The following is a 20,847-nucleotide window of genomic DNA, read 5'->3' on the forward strand; positions in this document are numbered from 1 at the left end:
CTACTCGACTATTACTAAGTGTTCAACCACTTCAACCACATACATAATGGGGAATTATAATTTATAATTTAGTAGGGCTTATAATCCTTGGGATTTCCTTGTGGTGCTTTGGTGTCATATTCAAAGTTTTTGGTGTTACTCCTACATATATTATGTATAGTTTACAACTCATACATTTAAAAAAAAAAACCCATAGTAAGATCTTTTTAAACATCAAGACACATATGATAATTCCACTTTTAGACTAATATGTAGTATATTGAATTACAATATAATAAGACCTCCTTGCAATAACTCTAGTTTTTTAATCCTTATTTTAAGTGTGCATGGACATAACATGTATCGACATGCGCATATCACAATATCAACATATCATGCGCATTCACATTTACACTACAATCATTATTATGCATGTATATATAGGTAAATATAGTTTAATTTTTATCATTTATCAACATATCAAATTACATAGCGCTTGTCCTGATTTACTGAACTGATTGAGCTGTATTGAATTGAAAATTTCATGTGAGAAGGAAATTAGAAACTGTAGTGAAATGAAAATAAGTTGAAGAGAACAGGCCCATACTCATCTAAGTTATACTCTCTAATTTCTATTACACCAACTGAGAGTCTGAGAGTTGAAGAAATGAAGAGTACAATAAAAAGGTTTTATGAAATACACTCCATGTCTCATAAGAATTTGACTTATTTGTGCTGACTTTTTCAAACTTTGACATAGTTTGACTTAAATTAATAAAAGCCTAAATTATCTTTTTCTAAAAAATAAAAAATCTTAGAAATCGTGTTGCCCTGATTGAAAGTCGTAAGCGAGTCCAATTCTGCAATCTCTAACCAACAATCTGCAAACAATAACGACGTCGTTTCAATCGCAACATCAATGTACGAATTTTCAATCCCTAATAAAAATTGAAAAATTCAACTAACTTTAAGATTCCACGTTCGTTGAAGAAGAAGAAGATAAACCTCTGAATTTCGAAACCTCCAAATTCAATCAACAATGTCGAAACGTTTCTTTTTCCTCCCACTCTCTCTCTTCCTCCTTCTTCTTTCTCTCTCCTCCGCAAACCCTAACCCTAATTCTCTGTTAGCAGCACACACAGAACTCACAAGCTACGGCTTTCCCGTCGGACTTCTCCCCTCGAACGTCGCCGACTACTCAATCAACCGAACTTCCGGCGACTTTTCCGTCAAACTCAGTGATCAATGCAAGCTTACTCTTCCGCCGGACAACTACCTCGCGTCGTATTCGAAGATCGTCAGGGGTAAAATCGTCAAGAATAAGATTGCTCAGCTTGATGGAATTAGGGTTAGGGCTATGTTTCAGTGGTGGTCGATTACTGGGATTCGATCTAGTGGTGATGATTTGGTTTTCGAGGTTGGGTTGTTGAGTGCTAAGTATCCCGCCAAAAATTTCAAGGAGAGTCCTCCTTGTGAGGGTCTTAAGGCCGATTCTTGAGCTCGGAACTTGAGGTTTGAATTTGATTTGTGTGAGCTTAATTGGTTGTTTTATTTTGGGGTTTTTAATTGTGTAGTTCTTTGATTGAATTTTAATGTTATGATTGTTATCTAGGGTTTATATAAATTGATTGTTTTTTTTCTGTGTGATTTAGTTGGGCTGTGGTTTTCTGTTTGCTAATTTTTGTTTTTGATGTTGCTTTACGCTTTATTATTCTTTTAGTTATTGAATTTCTGGTAATTAAAGTGATTGTGACTTTGTGAAGTTTTAGTGGTTATGACTGACTGTTGTTGGAGGGATGATTAATTTATCTCAGAGATACGGGTGTTTTCGCTTTACTTTATATATATATGTATATGCTGATGCAAGTAGGAAATTGAATAGTGGTAAGAAACTTTTATAGTGAGGGATGAAAAGGTTGTTCTTTTTGGAGATTAGGAATTCCATGTGGTCGTGAGGGACATGAGATTTTCTCGACGAAAACTTGGAGTATACGCTCATTGCAGGCAGTTCTTGGAATATTATTACGATTGTGATGCGTTTTAGATGCTGAGGGGTGGTTGGTGCGCCTTTGCCACTTTGTCTTGATTGATAACAGTCTGAGGAAAGAAGACTTTACAAGCTGTTATCACCAGCTATATGGATTGACGTTTAAGAATATTTGTTATGCAATGCTATGGTGCATGTTCTAATTGGTGGTTCAAAGAATGGTGAGAATTTTTGTGTGGGATCCAGAGAGAATCTGGGGGACTTATCGGAATGGAAGTATGCAAAATCTTTGGAGAACAGAGTTGAGGGTTGAAATTCAGTACTTTTTATGAGGGATGCCCTGGTGAGCACTTGAGTGCATGTGATTTATTAAGAAGGTCTATATTCCCTGTCCTGCTGTCCCCTTGCTCGAGTTTTGCTGATTGTGCAAATACTCCTAATCTCCTATAGTTCTATGTAGTTATGAGATGCCTAATTAGTTAGGTTAATGGATCAACTAGCAATTTAGTGATAGTGAGCGATGAAGCAAATAGAAACTTAAGAATATGGGACAAAACATTCCTGATTTTTGGGCAAAGTTCAAAAGGCTTTTGGGAAACAATCCTGTCTTATACATATCCAAATGGGGAGAGTACTTTTATTGGTTCCCTCAAAGTTAATTCCAGCTGAGATTTTACAGTTAATGTTACTGAACCGATTTGCAATTGCTATTATCTATCATAATGATAAGAGAGTAATGTTGGGTTTGTTAGCTTAGTATGAGTGAACTCTATTGTTTTAATCAACAGTATAGCTGAAGATCCTGATTATTACAGAGAATTGATGGTGAGGCTTGTATTGCAACATAGATATGGTTGTCTCTGTATACAACAAAAAGGTAAGCTATACTGGGAAAATAGGGAAGAGAAATTCTTGGAAATCATGGGAGAGAGTCTTTTTGAAGGTAAGAGCATAAAATGGAGGAAAGAGGAATAAGAAAGAAAAGAGAGATAAAGAAGGGAAGTGCTGCAAGTGCATGATGTAGTTTTGGAAGAGGGTATATTATCTACTCTTGTTTCAGAAATTATACCTAATTATTTTGTATATTATATTTTATAGATTGGGCCTTGGGATAATATTGATAAAATGGCTTCAAACTTTGGGAAGTTATAGGAAGAGCAATTAGGACTATTAGCACTTTGTTCTAAGTAATAGAGAGAGAGAGAGAGAGAGAGTGCCAAAATTGATTATATTGCTGTAATTACAAAATTTGATGACACATCTGAACTATAAGACACTTTCTGAAATGTATTTTTGGAATGGCTTTTGAGTGAACTGTTCTGGAGTGGGGAGGGATCAAACCATTGTCACACCAGTACACCACCATATTACTGCAATACATTGGGTGGAAATGCATCTATCTTGTGCTTTTGACTTGTGAGATAATTTGCAAGCTATCAAATGACCTATTTTAATTTTGAAATTTTCAATTTTTATGGTAAGTTTTCCATATATTCAACTGATATTATTGCTCAAATTTCTAGAGTAGCCAAACGAGTTTTTTTTTTTTTTTTTTTTTTTTTTAAAGTGACTAATTCTGGTTTTCTGATAATTTTGACCCATGCATTGTGTAGTTTACATGTTAAGTTTTTTGTGGGTTACATACTTACATGTTAGACCAAACTATTTCTAATCAATAAATTTACAGTTTCTTGGGACAGATTAAGCTAGCAGATATGATATTATCTTGTCAAAATGTGGCATTTTTCAATAGTGTACTTGAATTCAACTTGATAATGAGGTTTTGCTAGTACTGCCCTGTATGCCAATTAATAAAAATTTTACCAGAAAATGCTTAAATGTGCAAGCTTGATGATTTTGAAATTTGAATGAGGGTCATAAGCATAATAATCAAAAGGAATTGTTATCTTGAAGGGCAGGGTATAAATGAGTAATTAAGAGATTGATTAGAACTTTGTTTTAAAAATTTGGATCCTAAATAATCGCAATAGTTTGGATTTGACACTATTCATATACTGACTTTGACTACATTGTGTAGTTTATATTAAAATCAAAAGTAGTTATGGTTTTTTGTAAAAAATGCAACACATCCTATAATTGAAAAAAAAAATCTAAAGTAACACAATATAGTTACAAATCTAAACCAATTACCTAAGCTCCATGCGAGTCAAAAAGTTTTTTTTTTTAAAAAAAAAAGGGGGGAGGGAGGGAGTATATAATTGCATGTATTAGAGGTCAAACTTATGTATTGGCTTGTTAGTATTCAAAAAAGGGAGGGAATATAGACTATAGATCCCCTAACTCTGTTCTTGAATGCAGGGTTTCACTCATCTTCATTTCTGTTTCGCAAGTGTACATGCTTGCTCTCAAGTACCATGCCCCGGGAGCATCTACCTCTATTTTATTGCTTTCCTTATGTTATGTGTATAAATGCTGTAATCGTGTTATAATATAGACTCTCAGTGGAATAAAATGTTAACGATAATATCTAAGGCTTCTAAGCTTTGTCTGTAATTTTATGAACTTTTAATGTTGTATATACATACTGCAAACTGCTGCTGTTATTTTTACTATGAAGCTTTTGGCATCACTACTAAGGGGTGTACATAATCAGGACCGAACCTGAAAATCGACCTGACCCGGACCTGTAGATTCAGGTCCAGTCCCGGTCCTTGAAATTCAAGGATTCAGGTGCTGGTCCAGATCAGGTCTAAAACCGGGGTTTTTAAGTCCGGACCTGAAACCCGGTAAAATTGTGTTTTTTATTTATTTATTTATTTTTTTTTTAATTTTTTTTTTAATTTTTTTTTTTAATTTTTTTTTAAAAGCTTATTTTTCAAAAATCAAAACAAGTTCAAATTATGCAACAGCCCTCCGCATCACACCTGAAACTAGCACTGATTTAGCACTTGAAGCTCTGGTCAATATAAACTATGCAGTTTTATACAATGTACTTTGCGTTTTTTTTTTTGTTTTTTTTGTTTTTTTTTACTTGCAACATATAGCTAGTATTAAGGAAAGCGGAAAAGTGGTGTAGACGTGTAGTGGACCACAAAGCCATGCGGTTAGCCATCTAGACGAAAGAGTATGGGTATGCAGTGGGTGCTTGTGTAGAGAAAAGCTCGAGATCATTGAGTGCAGGTTAGTATCTTTAGTGTTGAAATCCCAACCATGAAACTTCTAAAGGTAAATTGATAGGAATATGTCATAATAATTCAAATACACTCTTTAACATAAATCTGACTTTGAAAACCAAAAAGGGGGACGTGTAATTTGATTTTAGAAAGATTTACACTTTATGTTAGCTGAAAATTTACAACTTTACAGAAAAATAAAGTGGAAAACCAATAAGGGGGGAACGTTTAATTGGAGTTGTGTGGAGTTGGAGTTAGGAATAAAAACAATGGGGTCGCCTTTTAAAAAACAAAGAATAGGCCTCATAGAAGTGTTAATTATTGGGCCAAAATGAAATTCAACTTCTCGGGGTCGACTTTTACCCCTGCCTTTGTGGCTCTCTATACGTCAAAAAAGGAAAATTGTTTTGTGTACTGGTGTACCCTCAAACTTTTAAAAAATGTAATGTGTACCCTTAAAAACTTTCAAATGCACTATGTACCCTGTGGTTTATAAATGAATGTACTAAGGGTCGGTTCTTATACATTGAAATTCAATTCAATACAGCTCAGCTCAGTTCAGTTCAGTTCAGCTCCTAATTTCCTTCTCTTATAAATTATTCATTTCAGTTCAGTTTAATTCAGTTCAGCTGAGTTCAGTCAATGAGAACAGGCCCTAAATAGTCAAATACCCTAATCCTCTAATAAAATACACATATCATTGACTTATTAAATTAAAATCATGCCCACACACTAACTTACTTTTAGTGCTTTATATTTATACAGTAAAACCGCCTAAAAGCATGAATTAAATCAAAATTTAAACTTTGTCGATCATTCTAAATCATAAATTTGATGCTTATGGGGTCTCAATTTAACAAAATTAAGATTTATTGTGAGTCTTAAGGGTATTTGGTGCAAGTTTTTACAAATATCAAGGGTACCCGAAGCCTTTAAGAATTTTCAGGGATACACTGTGTATTTTTTAAAACATAAAGGGTCCATGAAATAATTTCCAAAAAAAAAAGTGTTAATTCTTGGGCCAAAAAATTAAATTTAACTTCCTAGTCTACCACTCTACCTCGTTGATAAATGATGAACATCGGCCAAGCAACAAGCCTTTTATTAGTTTTATGGCTTTTAAAGTGTCTAAGCAAAACTTAAAAGTAACTTTTTCTAATTTGTCAATGAGCTAAGTTCAATTTATTTATTTGCTCTTAATTTTGATTTTATTAGTCATATTTATTCAATATATTTATATACTAGTGTAATACTACAGAAAAAGATATAAATTTAGTAAGTTGTGCACTAACAAATATAAAACTCAAAGTGTCATGAGCTCAAAACTAAAATACAAAGTAGTATATATAAAACAAAGCACGTAAATTTTGAAAACTTTACTTACCTTCTTAATAGTCAAATCTCTACCATCTAATCAAGATGTGAAATTAGTCTATGATAATATGACTATTGTCAATATTTTTAAAAATTTCACCTAACCAGGACCATACAAGAATGAGACTTGTATGAACTTTTGCATATTGTTATTGATCTTCCATAGTAAATTATCGATTTATTGCTCTAAAGTAGCACATTAACTTATAATATTTTTTATACTTTTTTTTTTCATTTATTTGACTTTTTTTTTGTTATTCATTTCATCATATGTGTCATTTTGACACTCTAATGATTTATACTTAATGAAAAGAGAAAATTGTGAAAAAGGACCTTTTAAGTGGTCGACTTTTTTAAAAAGGTTCTTTTAAGTGAAAACTTGTGAAAAATGACCTTTTAATTTGTATATTGTTAGTAGAGGGTACTTGGGTGAGCTTACGTGGTGGTCAACGCTAGAGCTCCGGCGTTGACTATCACATGTTAGTCACATGACTTATTTTTTAAAAAAAATTCCCTAAATTTCCCTCCTTTTCCGACTTAACCCAAATTGAAGACAAAGCATTCAATGAAAGGGATAGGTCGGGAAAGGAGGGAAATTCGGGGATTTTTTTTTTTTAAAAAGAAAAAAGTCACGTGACTAACCGCGTTGACCATCACGTCGAAGCTCCAACGTTTACCACCATGCAAGCTCACCCAAGTACCCCATACAAACAAAATACAACTTAAAAGGTCTTTTTTCACAAGTTTTCACTTAAAAGGTCCTTTTTCAAAACGTCGACCACTTAAAAGGTCCTTTCTCACAATTTTCTCTAATGAAAATATAGTAATGCCATCAACAAGATGAACTTGTGAAAGGTACATAATTGAAACAAGTCCAAATTAAATTAATTAAAGATCTTTTTTTTTTTTTTTTTTTTTTTTTTTTTTTTTTTTTTTACGAAATTAAAGATCGTTACAACAGGTAAATGAGGATGCATTCTCTTAAATTTCATAGGTTAGTATCTCAAAAATCATAATGGGTGCATGTGGAACTTTTTCATTTATGAGCTCGATGTTACTATCCATTGATATATACTAAACCCTAATTTTTTTGGTCCACAATGTCTAGATAAGTGGGAGCCATGCATGCAAAAATGACATTACCATGCATCCAAAAAATTTAAATAAAGGCAAAAATAATGCATGTTTATTTTTTTGGTGGCACCAAAAAAAAAAAAAAAAAAAAAAACGTACATAAAAAGAGCTCCTTTTAATAATTGATGAGGGCCATCCTTTAATATTTTCATCTGTCAACTATCTATTACTCCACTTGTTCCATCCTTTTATCATTCCCTTTCTGATTAAGGGATAATAACTGTTCAAACAAATCATAATAATAATGTAGAGAAAAATTAGAGAATATGATATAGATTAGACCTCAATATTTGCTAAATAATTGTCGTATTATTTTCATTATTGCATTAGAAGCAAAATTTGTCATCATCATTGTATTCTCTATTTCTTCAAGTGGCGAGTGTATAGGATTACACGTACACTTACACAACTTCTTTTAAATTCGTGCTCCCAAGTCCCAAACTCAATTGGTGCTCGAATGCCAACTCCAAAAATCCAGGGAGAGCACGCAATTGTAAAGGAAAAGGAGATTGGATTCCGGTTTGACAAATTTGTTTGGTGAAGAAACAACGATAACACTTTAATTAATTGCGTAAAAATCTACTAATAATTCAATCTTGAAATTGAGTTAAATCTACTAATAATCCCGGTTTGACACTATTTTGAATTATTTTGATACATATAAAAAATGTGTTATTAAAGACTTTTCCGTCTTTAAATTAAAACCATTATAACTCAAGCACTTGTCATTTTTCATTTACAATCCAATTAGTCTATCCCCTTGAGATGCATAAATTCAATTGGTGCCCTTTTATATTATACGATATAGATAAGATAAAATACTATACCTTGAAAAATAAGGCCAATTAAGTCACTTCGTAGAATGGTTTTGAGTTAAAGGACAAATTAGGTCATTTTTTTTTATATTACTGTCTATTTCTTTGGTAGCTAGCAGGCCAGGCTAGCTTAGACTAGCACATTGGAAAGACATTTTATTCTTATTGATTAATTGGTAATTCTTTCCCAAATATTATAAGATTGCATTGGTATGAAAGTTAGTGTGTTAGTGATACTAAATTTGTGCTCTTTTGGTGAAAGTGAGGTGTCAAACAATTAGGGCAAATCGAATTACTTTCTACTACTAAAGTATACAGTACAATTAGAGGAATTCAAAGTGTCACAAACTTTTATAGCTTAGGCCTAACATAAAAGAATAATAGGCATTACGAGCTTGCTTTTTTTGACCATTAATTCTAAAATACGATCAAAGTTGTTAACTTTCTATTAACATAAGATGATACGAGCATACAAGCATAAATTCCTCCTATAATTAAGAATAAAAAACACCTTAAACTTCAATTAACCCTTATCATCATAATTTATGTTAAATCTCATGCTATATACCTTTATTTATTTAGTCACATGATGAAACTATAATATGATGGTTGTAACTTGTAATTGTCTTTTTATTGTATTATAAATTTAATTTCTTTTAAGATTTGGTTCATATTAAATACATCACGTGGGTTCATTTGCGAATTGCAATCAAAGGTCAACTAAAAGTGACTTGTGAGTTATTTTTTATGCCAATTATTGATATTAAGTGCTACTTGTTGATTTGAAAGTTGTATATTGTTTGCATATATACAAAATGAAGTTACGTGCTATTTATGCACATTTGAATTAATTATTAGAAAAATATGTGAAACTTGGAATACGACATGTATCTCTAAGTAACTCAATCGGCTAAATAAAGAATGTGAATGAACCGAAACTTTATAAAAAAAGAAGATTTTTATGTGTTGCACCAAGACATATACTCCGTATTGATCGGAGTATATATATATGATCGGATTTTGATCATAATAACTACTTGAACAGATTTATTGATCAGATGGAGTATATGTGAAGACGTAGATCGAGTGGTTTAGTTATTAGCTATTTAATTTCTTTGTTTCATTTTAGTTGATACATTAAAATAAAGTTTAGAGCTTTTAATTAAAAGTGTAAATTTTTGGTTGAACTAGATCTTTGACAATATTCAATCCATACATTTACACTATTTACTTGTAAAATATGTGATTGAAAAACGTTGTAACCAAATCAAACTATGTAAACCTTTTCACTCCTTTTATATGCAACTTTGATATAGGCGAGCCTATTATGTACATCCCATTCAATCAATAATTGAGTAAAAATATTACTCCGTAATTGCTTATTTATTGATTAAGCATATGACTCTGGGTGTACGGTACACACGTATCATATCTTATATTTCCCACAAGGCTAGAAGGGGATAAAATATCAATAGATATACGAAGTAATATATAAGTACTAGTATAACATTTAGCAATATGTAGAAACTTGATTACACAAGGACATTCATCTACAATTTTAGATGTAGGAAGTTCTTCAATTTCCACTTTTGCCTTAACAAGTCTCTATAGGTTCGGGACATTATATGTTCTAAATTGAAACACACTTTATCTCAAAGCGTGCCCAATTTAATTTTTTATGAACTTGAGTCCTGAGTAATAATTTGAAATACATGTCAAAACAACGAGTCAATCAATGTAAAAAAAAAAAAAAAAAAAAAAAAAGTGTATTTCAATTTACGGAGTAAGTTTTCCATTTAGGTATATTTTTAATGCGTAAAACGAGGAAGTACAAAACTTAACTGAAAATATATGACCGTTGATACTACTGCTTATATAGATCCGACGGTTGACATAAATTATAAATTTAAGCGTGTCATAATTTTCTCGTACGTATTTATTTAATTTCCTTTTAGAGCTTTTCACTTTTACGCTGCACCCTTTCTCTCCCTTTCTCTCTCCTCCATTGAAGCGCGTACTCTTAATGCTCCATTGAAGCAGCTTCGGAGCTTCCTCTCCTCCATTGAAGCAGCTTCTGAGGTAACTTATTTATCAATTTTAATTTATCGAATATCAATTTCACAATCTAGGGTTTATCGTTGATTTAATTGCTAGTATAGTCAATTTAGGGATCTTTTATGCTGGAATATTGAAATTTTGGTTGTAATTACTCAATTTATGAAAGATTTTACGATTCAGTTTGTTGCTAGAGTCTTGTTATGTGCAATTTACGTTAATAATGTGAAGCGAGATGGAATTAATGTTATTCATGGAGCCTAATTTGGCAATTCAGTCAAATTTGATTGCTAATGTGTTAAAGGGTGTTTTTTTTATAACCCTGTATTATATGATGGAAGTATGATAATGGACCTTTTTTTCCCGGACCCAGTGTGGCTGCCCCGCTCGCCCGCCCCGGCTCCATGGATGGGTCTTAAGAGTTTAAGAATTAAGGTTATTGTGTGAGATTGTGTCCAAATTGAATTGGGGTTGTGCATTGTTTGGTTGTGTCTTGATTTCAGGAGTCCTGTGTTTCCATATTTGACCTGTGTTAGTGGCAAGAAAAAGCTTGAATTTATAGCCTTATGTTTATTTTGTAGCATGAAATTATATTGTTAGCATGTATGTTTATTACTTATGGAGGTGCATTGGGACGAAGCTTATTTTGTTTCTATGATTGCGATAAATGTTTCCTAGAGACTGCTTTTGCTTGCGAACTCTGGTTCAGCTTGTTTTGTTTCTAAATTAGTCTTTGGATGGAATAGCATGATCATGTGATGTCTTGAATTGAAGGGTTAGGTCCAGTAATTTAAATGGATCTGTACATTTTTATTAGATATTTATTGATCCTGCTTTTGACTGTAGATAATTCTAGAGAAAGGAAGGTAGAGGGTTAGTTATTTCTCCTTCTTCGAGATTGAAATGCAAGGGACATGGGAATTTAATGAAATGTTTCCTTTAACTATTTTACTCTTTAAGTGATGTTTTTCCATTTCACACTTCTATTTTGAGAACCAGAAACATGTATTCAATGTCTTTTCTCTCGAATCTGAATTGGTGTGTTTTGGGAGTGTCTGATTAATATGTTGGACTTCAATATTTACAGAGTTTGCTCTTTACTTGTCTAATTTTTAGGGAAATGCTTAACCCATTGTAGCTAATGCATGTTTATGAATATTTTAATTGGGAAATTTAATAAATTTGTATTCTTTGCTCCCTATGTTTGTCTTTGCTACTTGCTGGATCAATATGCAGGCTGTTTTATCATAGTTCTTTCTTTCTAATTAGAATCTCTCCTGATTTAAATTCTTGGATTTGGGTTTAGTTCTTGTGTGGTATCGCCTTAACACAGTTTTCCATTCTTGTAGTAAAGAGGAGGAAGGAAAGGAAAAAGAAAGAAGGAATGACTATTGAAGGATATCAAACAGATCCATTATTCAATGGATGGGTATTAGTTGGAGTTGAGAACTTGAAGTCTAGAGCATGAGATTGGAAGATCAATTCCCTACTCTAGGTACAATGCCTCATAGTTTTGCTTCATATGATATATGAATTATGAATTTATGATTGATTTGATAGGATGAAGCCATAAATTAATTTTTAGTTTGTTTTGGTACCTATAGTCTAGACTCAAGAGATTGAAAGCACCAACAGGAACAATAAAATGATAAGACGATACTCTTGTTTCTCAAATATCTTGTTCTGATAGGGTTGTTTGGAGAAGAGCAGAAGGGGGGGTGGGGGAGGTAGTTGGTCACCGAGGGAAAGGAGATGTTGCCACTTATGATTGGAATTCAGTAGGCATGCCTGTATCGGCCTTGTTCTTCTAACATTTAAAAAAAAAAAAAAAATCCTTCTATGTTTGTGTGCTCGGATTAGGGTTTAAACTTTTTAATTCATAGGTAAGATAAGCAAGTCTTGACAAGGGTAATAAGTTCAGCGTAGAAATGTTTAGGTAAGGAGTTTAATTTTATAAAATGAATCCTTAGGCCTTGTTTAGTCACCTTATTACGTAGTATTTATTTTAGACTTTGTTAGAAAAGATAAGAATAAAAAACTTATGTTTACAAAATAGTACTCCCTCTATCCCACAATAATTAACACATTCAAATTTTGCACCCATGTCTAGGAATGTCAGTAGGGCGGGTCAAGTAGGAGACCCGGGATGGGTCTTGGTTTGGTGGGTGGTAGGGTGGGGATGGGGATAAAAATCATACCCTCCATGGGTGCTGGTCGGGGGTGGATTTTACATTGAACCCGCCCCATCCCCATCTCGCTCCACTTGCCCCACTTTATATCCGCCTCATCCCCACGTCTATATATTTTTAAATGCAAAATTATATATTTTTATACTTTTTTTTTTTTTTGAATTTTTTTTAAAAATGTAAAATAAAATAGTAAATATAATAATTTGTAATACACTAATCTTATAACTAAAAAAGTGTGTAATACTGAGTATTAACATTTTTTTTCTTCAGTAATCTATATCCATTATATTGGATGGTTTTGGAATTGTATCCTATGAGGTGGTGATGGGGATGAATTTTGAACCCGCCGCAGGGATGAGGATGAAAATTTTAGGTGGGGATGAGAAGACCAACACCCGCCCCACCCCATTGACATCCCTACCCATGTCAATGAATTATTTTGACCTTATTTTTCAAATATTTATTTATATATAATCGGAAATAATTGAAAAATACAAAATAATTGAAGATTTTTGGGCTATAATTCATTTTCTACTTGCAAACACGAAAACAATAGAAATGGGATTGACCCGAATAAAATGCGTTAAAAACTTGTTGAATAATGCAATTTAGGCTAGCTGGTTCATTTGGGACAAGGTTTAGAAGATTTAGTAAAGTGCTTCATACGCTATTTGAATTTTTTCTTTCGGCAAATTTTGCTTGTAAACTTTAGACTAAATTTCTCATAAGTTGGAATAATGTTTTTAAATTGAAATAGGTTCGAAGGTTCATACACACAGTTGAACAAGGTTCACACCATTTGACTTCATTCACGGGACAAATAATTTGCCTATGAACCTCGACTTTGCGACCACTACTATGTGTAGCCTTCAAACCTATTTAAATTAACATTGTTCAACTTATGAGAATTTTAGACTCTAATTTCTTGAAAAAAAACAATTCAAATGGTACGGGGAGCACTTTACTAATACTTTAGCGTGTTCCAAATGAACCAGCCATCCTTCAAACTGCATTATTGGACAAGTCTTTGATCCGGGTCAATCTCGCACTAGATTTCTATTGGTTTCGTGTTTGCGGTGAGAACATGAATGTTTGAGGACGTTTTGGTTTCGACCAACTTTTGCCTAGTTATTATTATCCAAATTTTTTAGCTTATACTGCCACTGATTATTTTTAAGTGCGATGTTTCCTTAAGTTGGACTATTTTTTGTAAGTACATCACTTAGAAAAATTATATTCCACAAAAATTTTAATTACATCTCTCCACTCACTTGTCCTCACTCTTACGTTTTTTTTTTTTTCCTACATCCCATCCCTTTACTTTTGGATAAACTATTCACTCACTTTCATTATTCTATAGTTTTTAATTTCCCAACTAACCCCACTTATATACAAGTACTTAATGTTTTTATAAATTCAACTTAAAGTCTTAAGTTTCGTGTCTCTGAAACTCTAACACTTAAATAAATGAAGGAGTGCTAAAAACATCGCACTATCCATACACGTACTTTGACTATATATTTTTTTTTACCAATTTATAAATACGTATGTTATCATATATTATATATATTTTTTATTATTCAATATATATATTTTAGTTGTATCAACCTTAAATTTCTCATTAATATGTAGTTAAGGTTGTGCATTGACACGTAAGTCAGTCTGTTGCTAATATTATGAAATGGAGAAAATATTTCGTAATTCTAAGATCACTTTTAAGAGTCATGGTAAGCGTGTGACCCATATCGGTTTCTCTTTCCACCCTTCTACAAACTAGTCTTATGATAGCAAGGCAGTTTTATTAAAAATTTATACTCCATTCTATAATTTCGTGTCTACTTTTTAAAAAAACACGGTAATTAAGGAAAATGTTGGAAGTAGGGAAATATTCTATTGAAAAGATAAAAAATAGAGAATATTGTATGGGAATAATAAAATGTAAAGAATATTGTATGAAAAAAAATAATAAGTAATGGCTTTTTAGGTAAATGTGTGTCTTGTATGGGAAAGATAATAAGTACAGTAAGTAATAATTATGTGCTAACTTTAGAAACAGTCTCAACATTTTGGGACAACCAAAAAGGAATACAGACACGAAATAATGGGACGGAGGGAGTATATTTTTAATTTTGTGCACTAGAGTCACTTTTGCATAAGCCAGTCACCAATTTTGTTGTCAAAAGTCAATGTCTTAAAACCGCTTTTATTCTTTTAAATTTGGATCACTTTATTGTTGGTTGTCTACCAAAACACGAAGTATAAATTTGTCACAAAAAGACATATTGAGTACAAGATTAGCCGGTTTTACCCTAACATGGTGCACAAAGGCCACAAACATACAAGTTGCACGAAATTATCATTTTTTTAAAAAAAATTTATTTTTTATTTACAAAACTTCTAAATTGCTTTTTTTTTTTTTTTTTTTTGAACTTATGATTTTATATAAGTGTGAATCATGTGATGTAACATTGATGACATGTTGCTTCTACCTTTCCGCAACTGTTATTGTGGTCACGCCTTCTACCATGCCCTCGCTCTTTTGCCCAATTCTCGTGTTTGGATTCATTGGAGGTTACAAGAGGTTTACAATGAGCTGTCAATTGATTATCTTTAAGATGTTTCAGTGTATATATCCTAACTTGTCCAGCCATTTATGCTATACCGATATTACCAAATCGTCCATTTTGAGTAATGTTGCCTCTTAATTTGATAGTTTCAATGTTCACATGATTTCTCTCTCTCTCTTTCCTTTAAAAAAAAAACTCTCTTTTTCATCATTTGTCGCATAGAAACATTATTTTTCTTGCAAACTTCGTGATTTACAATTTTGATTGCTGTAAGGTACATTGTATATGTCCTGCAAAACGTAGGAGCATATTTCTTGCTTTTTTAAAAAAAGATATTAGCTAATCATAATAATCGCGACGCTTCAGCTTCTTTGGAGTGTCTATAAGAGCCTCGTTTCCTCCGCTATTGCTACCCTGTCAAGAACTTCCATTTTTTAGTGCCTTCTCTGGGGTTGTTTGGTTACTGTAATTTTTCTAAATTGGCAGTGGATCTCTTTTAGAGTTTCAGGTACACTTTGCTTGCTTTGATTATTTTTTCACCTTCCCCCCCCCCCCCCCCCCCTTTTGTTTTTTATTCTTGCCTCGCTGAATCTCTGTTTTTTTGGTTTCCTTTGACTTTTGCTAGATATGCCATATGCATATGCAAAATTCTTTTTGTCCTTCCATCCTGTGTAATCTGTTTGTTTTTTCATACTTGTTGCTACCCCCACACCCCCTCTCTGCTTTTGGTTTGAGCATAAATACACCGTTAACAGATTTAAAAATGTCAAATTACATTAATCGGAAAATCTCTTTTTCTTGAGAAGAATTGGATCTGTTTGTGTACCAAAAAGGTGTGCTATTGTTCTTGATTTTTCATATATATATTTTTAATTTTTATATATTCTGAACCAATGACTGAGATTTGCAGGAGCATGTTGGCTTGGTTTTAATGGTTCATTGGTCTTTTGGCTTGGAACTTTGTGGGTACCACTTGAGTTTATTACTCTTTGTTTATCAAAATTATGCAAGGGTTCCCTTTTCTTTGTGATTCTTAGGGGTGTGCATTCGGTTTTTGATTTTCAAGTCCAATCCGAATTAAAATTTTGGTTATTTGGATCCGATCCAAAGATCCAAATTAAAATACGTTGTAAATTTTTAGAGCCTAATGCGATTATAAAAATTCAAGTTTTGAAAACATAGTTGTACATAATTAATACAAGTATTGAAAACATAGTTTTAGATTAATATAAACATTCTTTGTTTTAAAATCAGTGTTTCATATTCGGTTTTTTGGATCCAAACTTGGTCAATTTGACCCGATCCGAATTTTCAAAAAATAAAAAATAAAAAAATTCAGTCTGATCCGATTTAAGTTCGGATCCGATTCAAATTAGTAATTTTGTTTAGATTGGATTGGATTTTGGTTTCTATCTGAATATTGGACACCCCTAGCGACTCCTATGCTTCTTATTTGTGTTTTGACCAAATGTTTCTAATAGGATGAACTGTTACGCCTGTATATTAGCAGAGAGATGGATTCATCAGTTGGATCCTAAATTCTTTAAGTTCCTGATGCATGATGATCATTTGTTTATCTGCTAATTGAGTTTGCTGGAAAATTTTCTTGGTTGTGCTTCATGTCTTTTCGCCACTTGTCTTTCTGTGATGGTCATCTGAAATATATTATATGAAGATTAAGAGGGGAGGTAAAAATGGGAGGAAAAAAATAAATTCAGGGTGCCTTGTATATTTTATTTTAATATCGATGCTTTGAAATTAACTTAGCATTGCAAGCCTAGACCTCAGAGTGGCTGGTTACGATACAGAAGAAAAGACTATGTTAGTCTTTGCCCAATACAATTTTATTTATTTACAAAACCTTCCCTGTTTATACTTCTCTCTTTACATCATCCTCTCCAGTCTCCGCTATTTACTTCATATTTTGCATGATTACTTAAGTACGTAGTACTTGCACAGTGCAGTGCCTTACTAATTATAAAGTGCCTTGGGCTGGGTGGGTTGATGTATAAATTGTCTCCTCTCTTACTCAGGAATGGCTTGCCCTGATAAATAGTACAAGTCACATAGGAATGAGGATGCCACATCTGCATATCTTTCTGTTTATGGGAGGATTTATGCATATTGAATTTTCATTTGTTCCTGTTGCTATTGTTTAAGTTCAAGGCTTCATTTTCCTTTTTTGCTTTTAGGTATTAGTCATTCCTCTAGTGTGCAAAACACTCCTGTGAAGAAGGGAATTACATGTTATGCTTCTAGAGGCCTAGAACTTCGAAAAGAATATTTGAAACCTGGTTTAAAGAGAGCTATTGAAGACCTTCTTTGGCAAAGAATAGAAGCTAAGATCCTCTTTGAAAAGAAGTATGATTGAGCAGCAGCTGAAAGCATGCACAAAAAATGTGAAAAATCCAGAGAGCAGGAAGACTGCTTCCTCTTCCTATAACTCTGCTTCTAGGAAGCAAAGTAGGAAGGGAGAAAATCCTACTCGATTCATGCCGAAAACAGAGCAATCTTTTGAATTTGGGTGTTCTAGTACTTGGATATGTAAAAATTCTGCGTGTAGAGCTATTTTGTCCATAGATGATGCGTTCTGTCGGAGGTGCTCTTGTTGCATTTGTCACCAATTTGATGATAATAAAGATCCTAGCCTTTGGTTGGTTTGCGAAACTGAGTCTGGGCAGGGTGATTCTTGTGGATTATCATGCCACATTGAGTGTGCATTTCAACAAGAAAAACTGGGAGTTGTGAACCTTGGGCAATACATGCATTTGGATGGGAGTTACTGCTGTGCTTCTTGCGGCAAAGTCTCTGGGGTACTTGGGTAGGTACTTTGCTTCATTAAGTGAACTTTTAGCCTCAGATTATACTTTATATTCTTTATATATTTGTAATTATTAAACGGCAGCTAAGAGTACCTTGAGATAAATTAATTATTGTTTGCTGGGCTCAGCTCAATTGATATGCTTGAATTTTACTGTTGGCAGATGTTGGAAAAAGCAATTGGCTATAGCAAAGGATGCTCGACGTGTCGATGTGCTTTGTTATAGAATATTTTTGAGCTACAGGCTCCTTAATGGCACAGCTAAGTTTAAGGACCTCCATGATATTGTTGCAGAAGCTAAGTCAAAGTTGGAGGCAGAAGTGGGTCCCATGAATGGAGACTCCGTCAAAATGGCTAGAGGCATAGTTAGCAGGCTTGCTGTTGCTGTGGATGTACAAAAGCTCTGTTCACATGCAATCGATAAGGCTAATGAGCGCCTTTCGAATGTTTCCAATATGAGTCCAAATTACGAAGGTCAGAACCCATAAAACCTTCATTGTTTTCCAATTCCTTGGCCGAGGAATGTCCAAGGTCTATCATAATGAATCATTAACTTTTTATGTTTTTTTTGGGACATAAACTTGGCAGTGGATTCACTTCCAGCTGCATGCAGGTTCCTTTTTGAAGAAGTTGCTTCTTCTTCACTTGTAATAGTTTTGATTGATATCCCCACACCAATAACTGAGTCCATCAAAGGCTACAAGCTATGGTACTGCAAAAGCAGGCAGGGGACATTTTCGAAGGAGCCTCAATCCATCTTTACAAGGGAGAAAAGAAGGATTTCTGTAACTCATCTCGAGCCTTGCACTGAGTACACCTTCAGAATAATTTCCTACACGGAAGCTGGCGATCTAGGTCACTCTGAGGCTAAGTGTTTTACCAAGAGTGTAGAGATACTTAATAACAATAAGAATCCCACCACAGGAGGCTGTAAGAAGGAAAACCCCACTGTTGAGGGGAGCTCCTCAACTGCAAAGGAGCATTCCAACCAAAATGTGGCTGGGTCATCTTCTGGATTTAAGGTGCGGGACCTTGGGAAAGTCTTGCAACTAGCTTGGGCTCAAGAACAAGGCTATCTTGAAGGCTTCTGCAGTGCTGATGTAGAACAATGCTGTCAAGTGACAAGTTGTGAATCTCCTAAAGATCACCAGTCACCTGCACCCGTCTCTCGTGAGCTTGACCTAAATGTTGTTTCAGTTCCTGATTTAAATGAAGACCTTACCCCACCTCTTGAGTCTTCAAGGGATGAAGATAATGGATGTACACTGGAGCGTGGTACTGGGCCTGACGATGATGCTGCTTCTCATGATGTTGAAAAGAATGGGCTTGGGCTGGCTAGGTCAAATGGTAGTGGGCCAAGTGATGATTCTCAGGCTTGGGCTACCATTCGAAACGGAGATGTGTGTGCTGTTGATTCCTTGACAGACAATCACCGGAAGAGGGCCTCAAGTTCAAATGAAGAGATCCATGATTGTGACAGCACTCTGATAAATGGGTCGCCATTTCGGGCCTCCGGAGGGCCCGGTCCCCTGGATGGTAATTTTGAGTTTTGCATAAAGACGATGCGGTTTTTGGAGTGCCATGGTTACATAAAACCGGAACATAGATTGAAATTATTGACTTGGTTTAGCTTAAGATCTACCGAACAAGACCGTCGGGTTGTTCACACCTATATTCAAACCATAGTAGATGATCCAAAGAGCTTAGCGGGGCAGCTGTTTGACAGCTTTGGAGATGTCATATTTAGCAAGAAGCCCAGGAATAGTTAAACTAGTAAGTTTATGTGCGTCGTTATTCAAATTAAGATGTTTGAAGCTGTTTTTATTCTTTTAAATTCTCGTTACCCTTGCCTTCATTTGGAGTTCAGACTGATTTTTTCTCGCTCTTTGCAGGCCTTCCTCCTTAAATCTTAATTTTATGGACCGGAGAATATCTTGGATACATTTCAGATGTTTAGGATACAGTTCTTAGGAAGCAGTACCTGATTTTCCTCCAGAAGCGGATTCCATTTCAGTGGATAATCGATAATTGCATATTTTTAGGAGTTATTTGTTAGATTCTCCTTGACCTCATTTGTAGAAAAATTCACATTGAGACAATTATTGTTGCCTTCTCTCATTGAAGGAAGGATGGTTTAATGGATGCGTTAATTCTTGTTCAATTTACTAATTAATTAGTCTGTTTTCACAAGTATCAGAGGATATTTTTTTCATTTGCTGGGTTTTGTGTGTTTCAGTTTTAAATTGTACCAAAACCCATAATCTTTCTTTCTGCTCTTTGATATTAAAAATTGTTGACAAATATTGCTTGCAAAGTAGAATAATCGGTCTTTTCAGCTCACATATTTTGGTCATTAGTTTGACGTAGTATTTAGATGGTAGACATGTAAATAGAACTAATAGCAGCAAGAATGTGTGGCAGCCAAGGAGCAATTCCTATTTAGAGTATGCCCTATACGTTTTTTTAGCTCATTTAGAAGAGGTCCAAATGATCAAAGCTCGTGTGGGTGTACCGTGTACATAGTACATCTGACCATCTGCTCGGAAAAAGGTGAAGGCCACCAGTCACCTAGCTCAGTGAGCAGTATCTTTGGCAATAACACTTACCTCCTTTGTTTGGTCCAGGAGCTAAATTCTCCGATTCTGTTCATGCTTTCCCACTTGCTCCTGTAATGAGTTTTGGTATTCACCCCAGTCATCCATTGTTCGTTAAGCTGGTTCTCATAGCTTGCAAATTGTCGATGTTGTTCATAAACTTCTAAAGAAGAGTGTTATCTAGTTAGTCTACGCGCC

At 34.0% G+C, this 20,847-nt stretch overlaps 2 protein-coding genes across 4 annotated transcripts; both read left to right on the forward strand.

The window, feature by feature from the left end:
- The first annotated feature begins 878 nt into the window (after positions 1 to 878).
- Positions 879 to 4,536, forward strand: LOC145635590 (uncharacterized). Its single transcript, XM_081686898.1, has 2 exons — positions 879 to 1,491; positions 4,286 to 4,536. Exon 1 carries the CDS (start codon positions 1,019 to 1,021, stop codon positions 1,475 to 1,477), a length of 459 nt encoding a protein of 152 aa, XP_081543024.1. The 5' UTR covers positions 879 to 1,018; the 3' UTR covers positions 1,478 to 1,491; positions 4,286 to 4,536.
- A 5,811-nt stretch (positions 4,537 to 10,347) lies between these two features.
- On the forward strand, positions 10,348 to 20,216 carry LOC145635591 (VIN3-like protein 1). Of its 3 annotated transcripts, none has more exons than XM_081686901.1 (6): positions 10,348 to 10,502; positions 11,828 to 11,973; positions 17,427 to 18,055; positions 18,219 to 18,529; positions 18,644 to 19,838; positions 19,948 to 20,216. In XM_081686901.1, exons 3-5 carry the CDS (start codon positions 17,598 to 17,600, stop codon positions 19,822 to 19,824), a joined length of 1,950 nt encoding a protein of 649 aa, XP_081543027.1. In that variant the 5' UTR covers positions 10,348 to 10,502; positions 11,828 to 11,973; positions 17,427 to 17,597; the 3' UTR covers positions 19,825 to 19,838; positions 19,948 to 20,216. The 3 variants fall into 3 exon arrangements, with proteins under 3 accessions (XP_081543027.1, XP_081543025.1, XP_081543026.1); XM_081686899.1 differs by having other exon boundaries at positions 18,644 to 19,828; XM_081686900.1 differs by having other exon boundaries at positions 10,395 to 10,502; positions 11,833 to 11,973; positions 18,644 to 19,828.
- Positions 20,217 to 20,847: the final 631 nt, after the last annotated feature.

Source organism: Chenopodium album, chromosome 6, assembly GCF_948465745.1.
Source record: "Chenopodium album chromosome 6, dcCheAlbu1.1, whole genome shotgun sequence".
Classification (NCBI taxonomy): Eukaryota; Viridiplantae; Streptophyta; class Magnoliopsida; order Caryophyllales; family Amaranthaceae; genus Chenopodium; species Chenopodium album.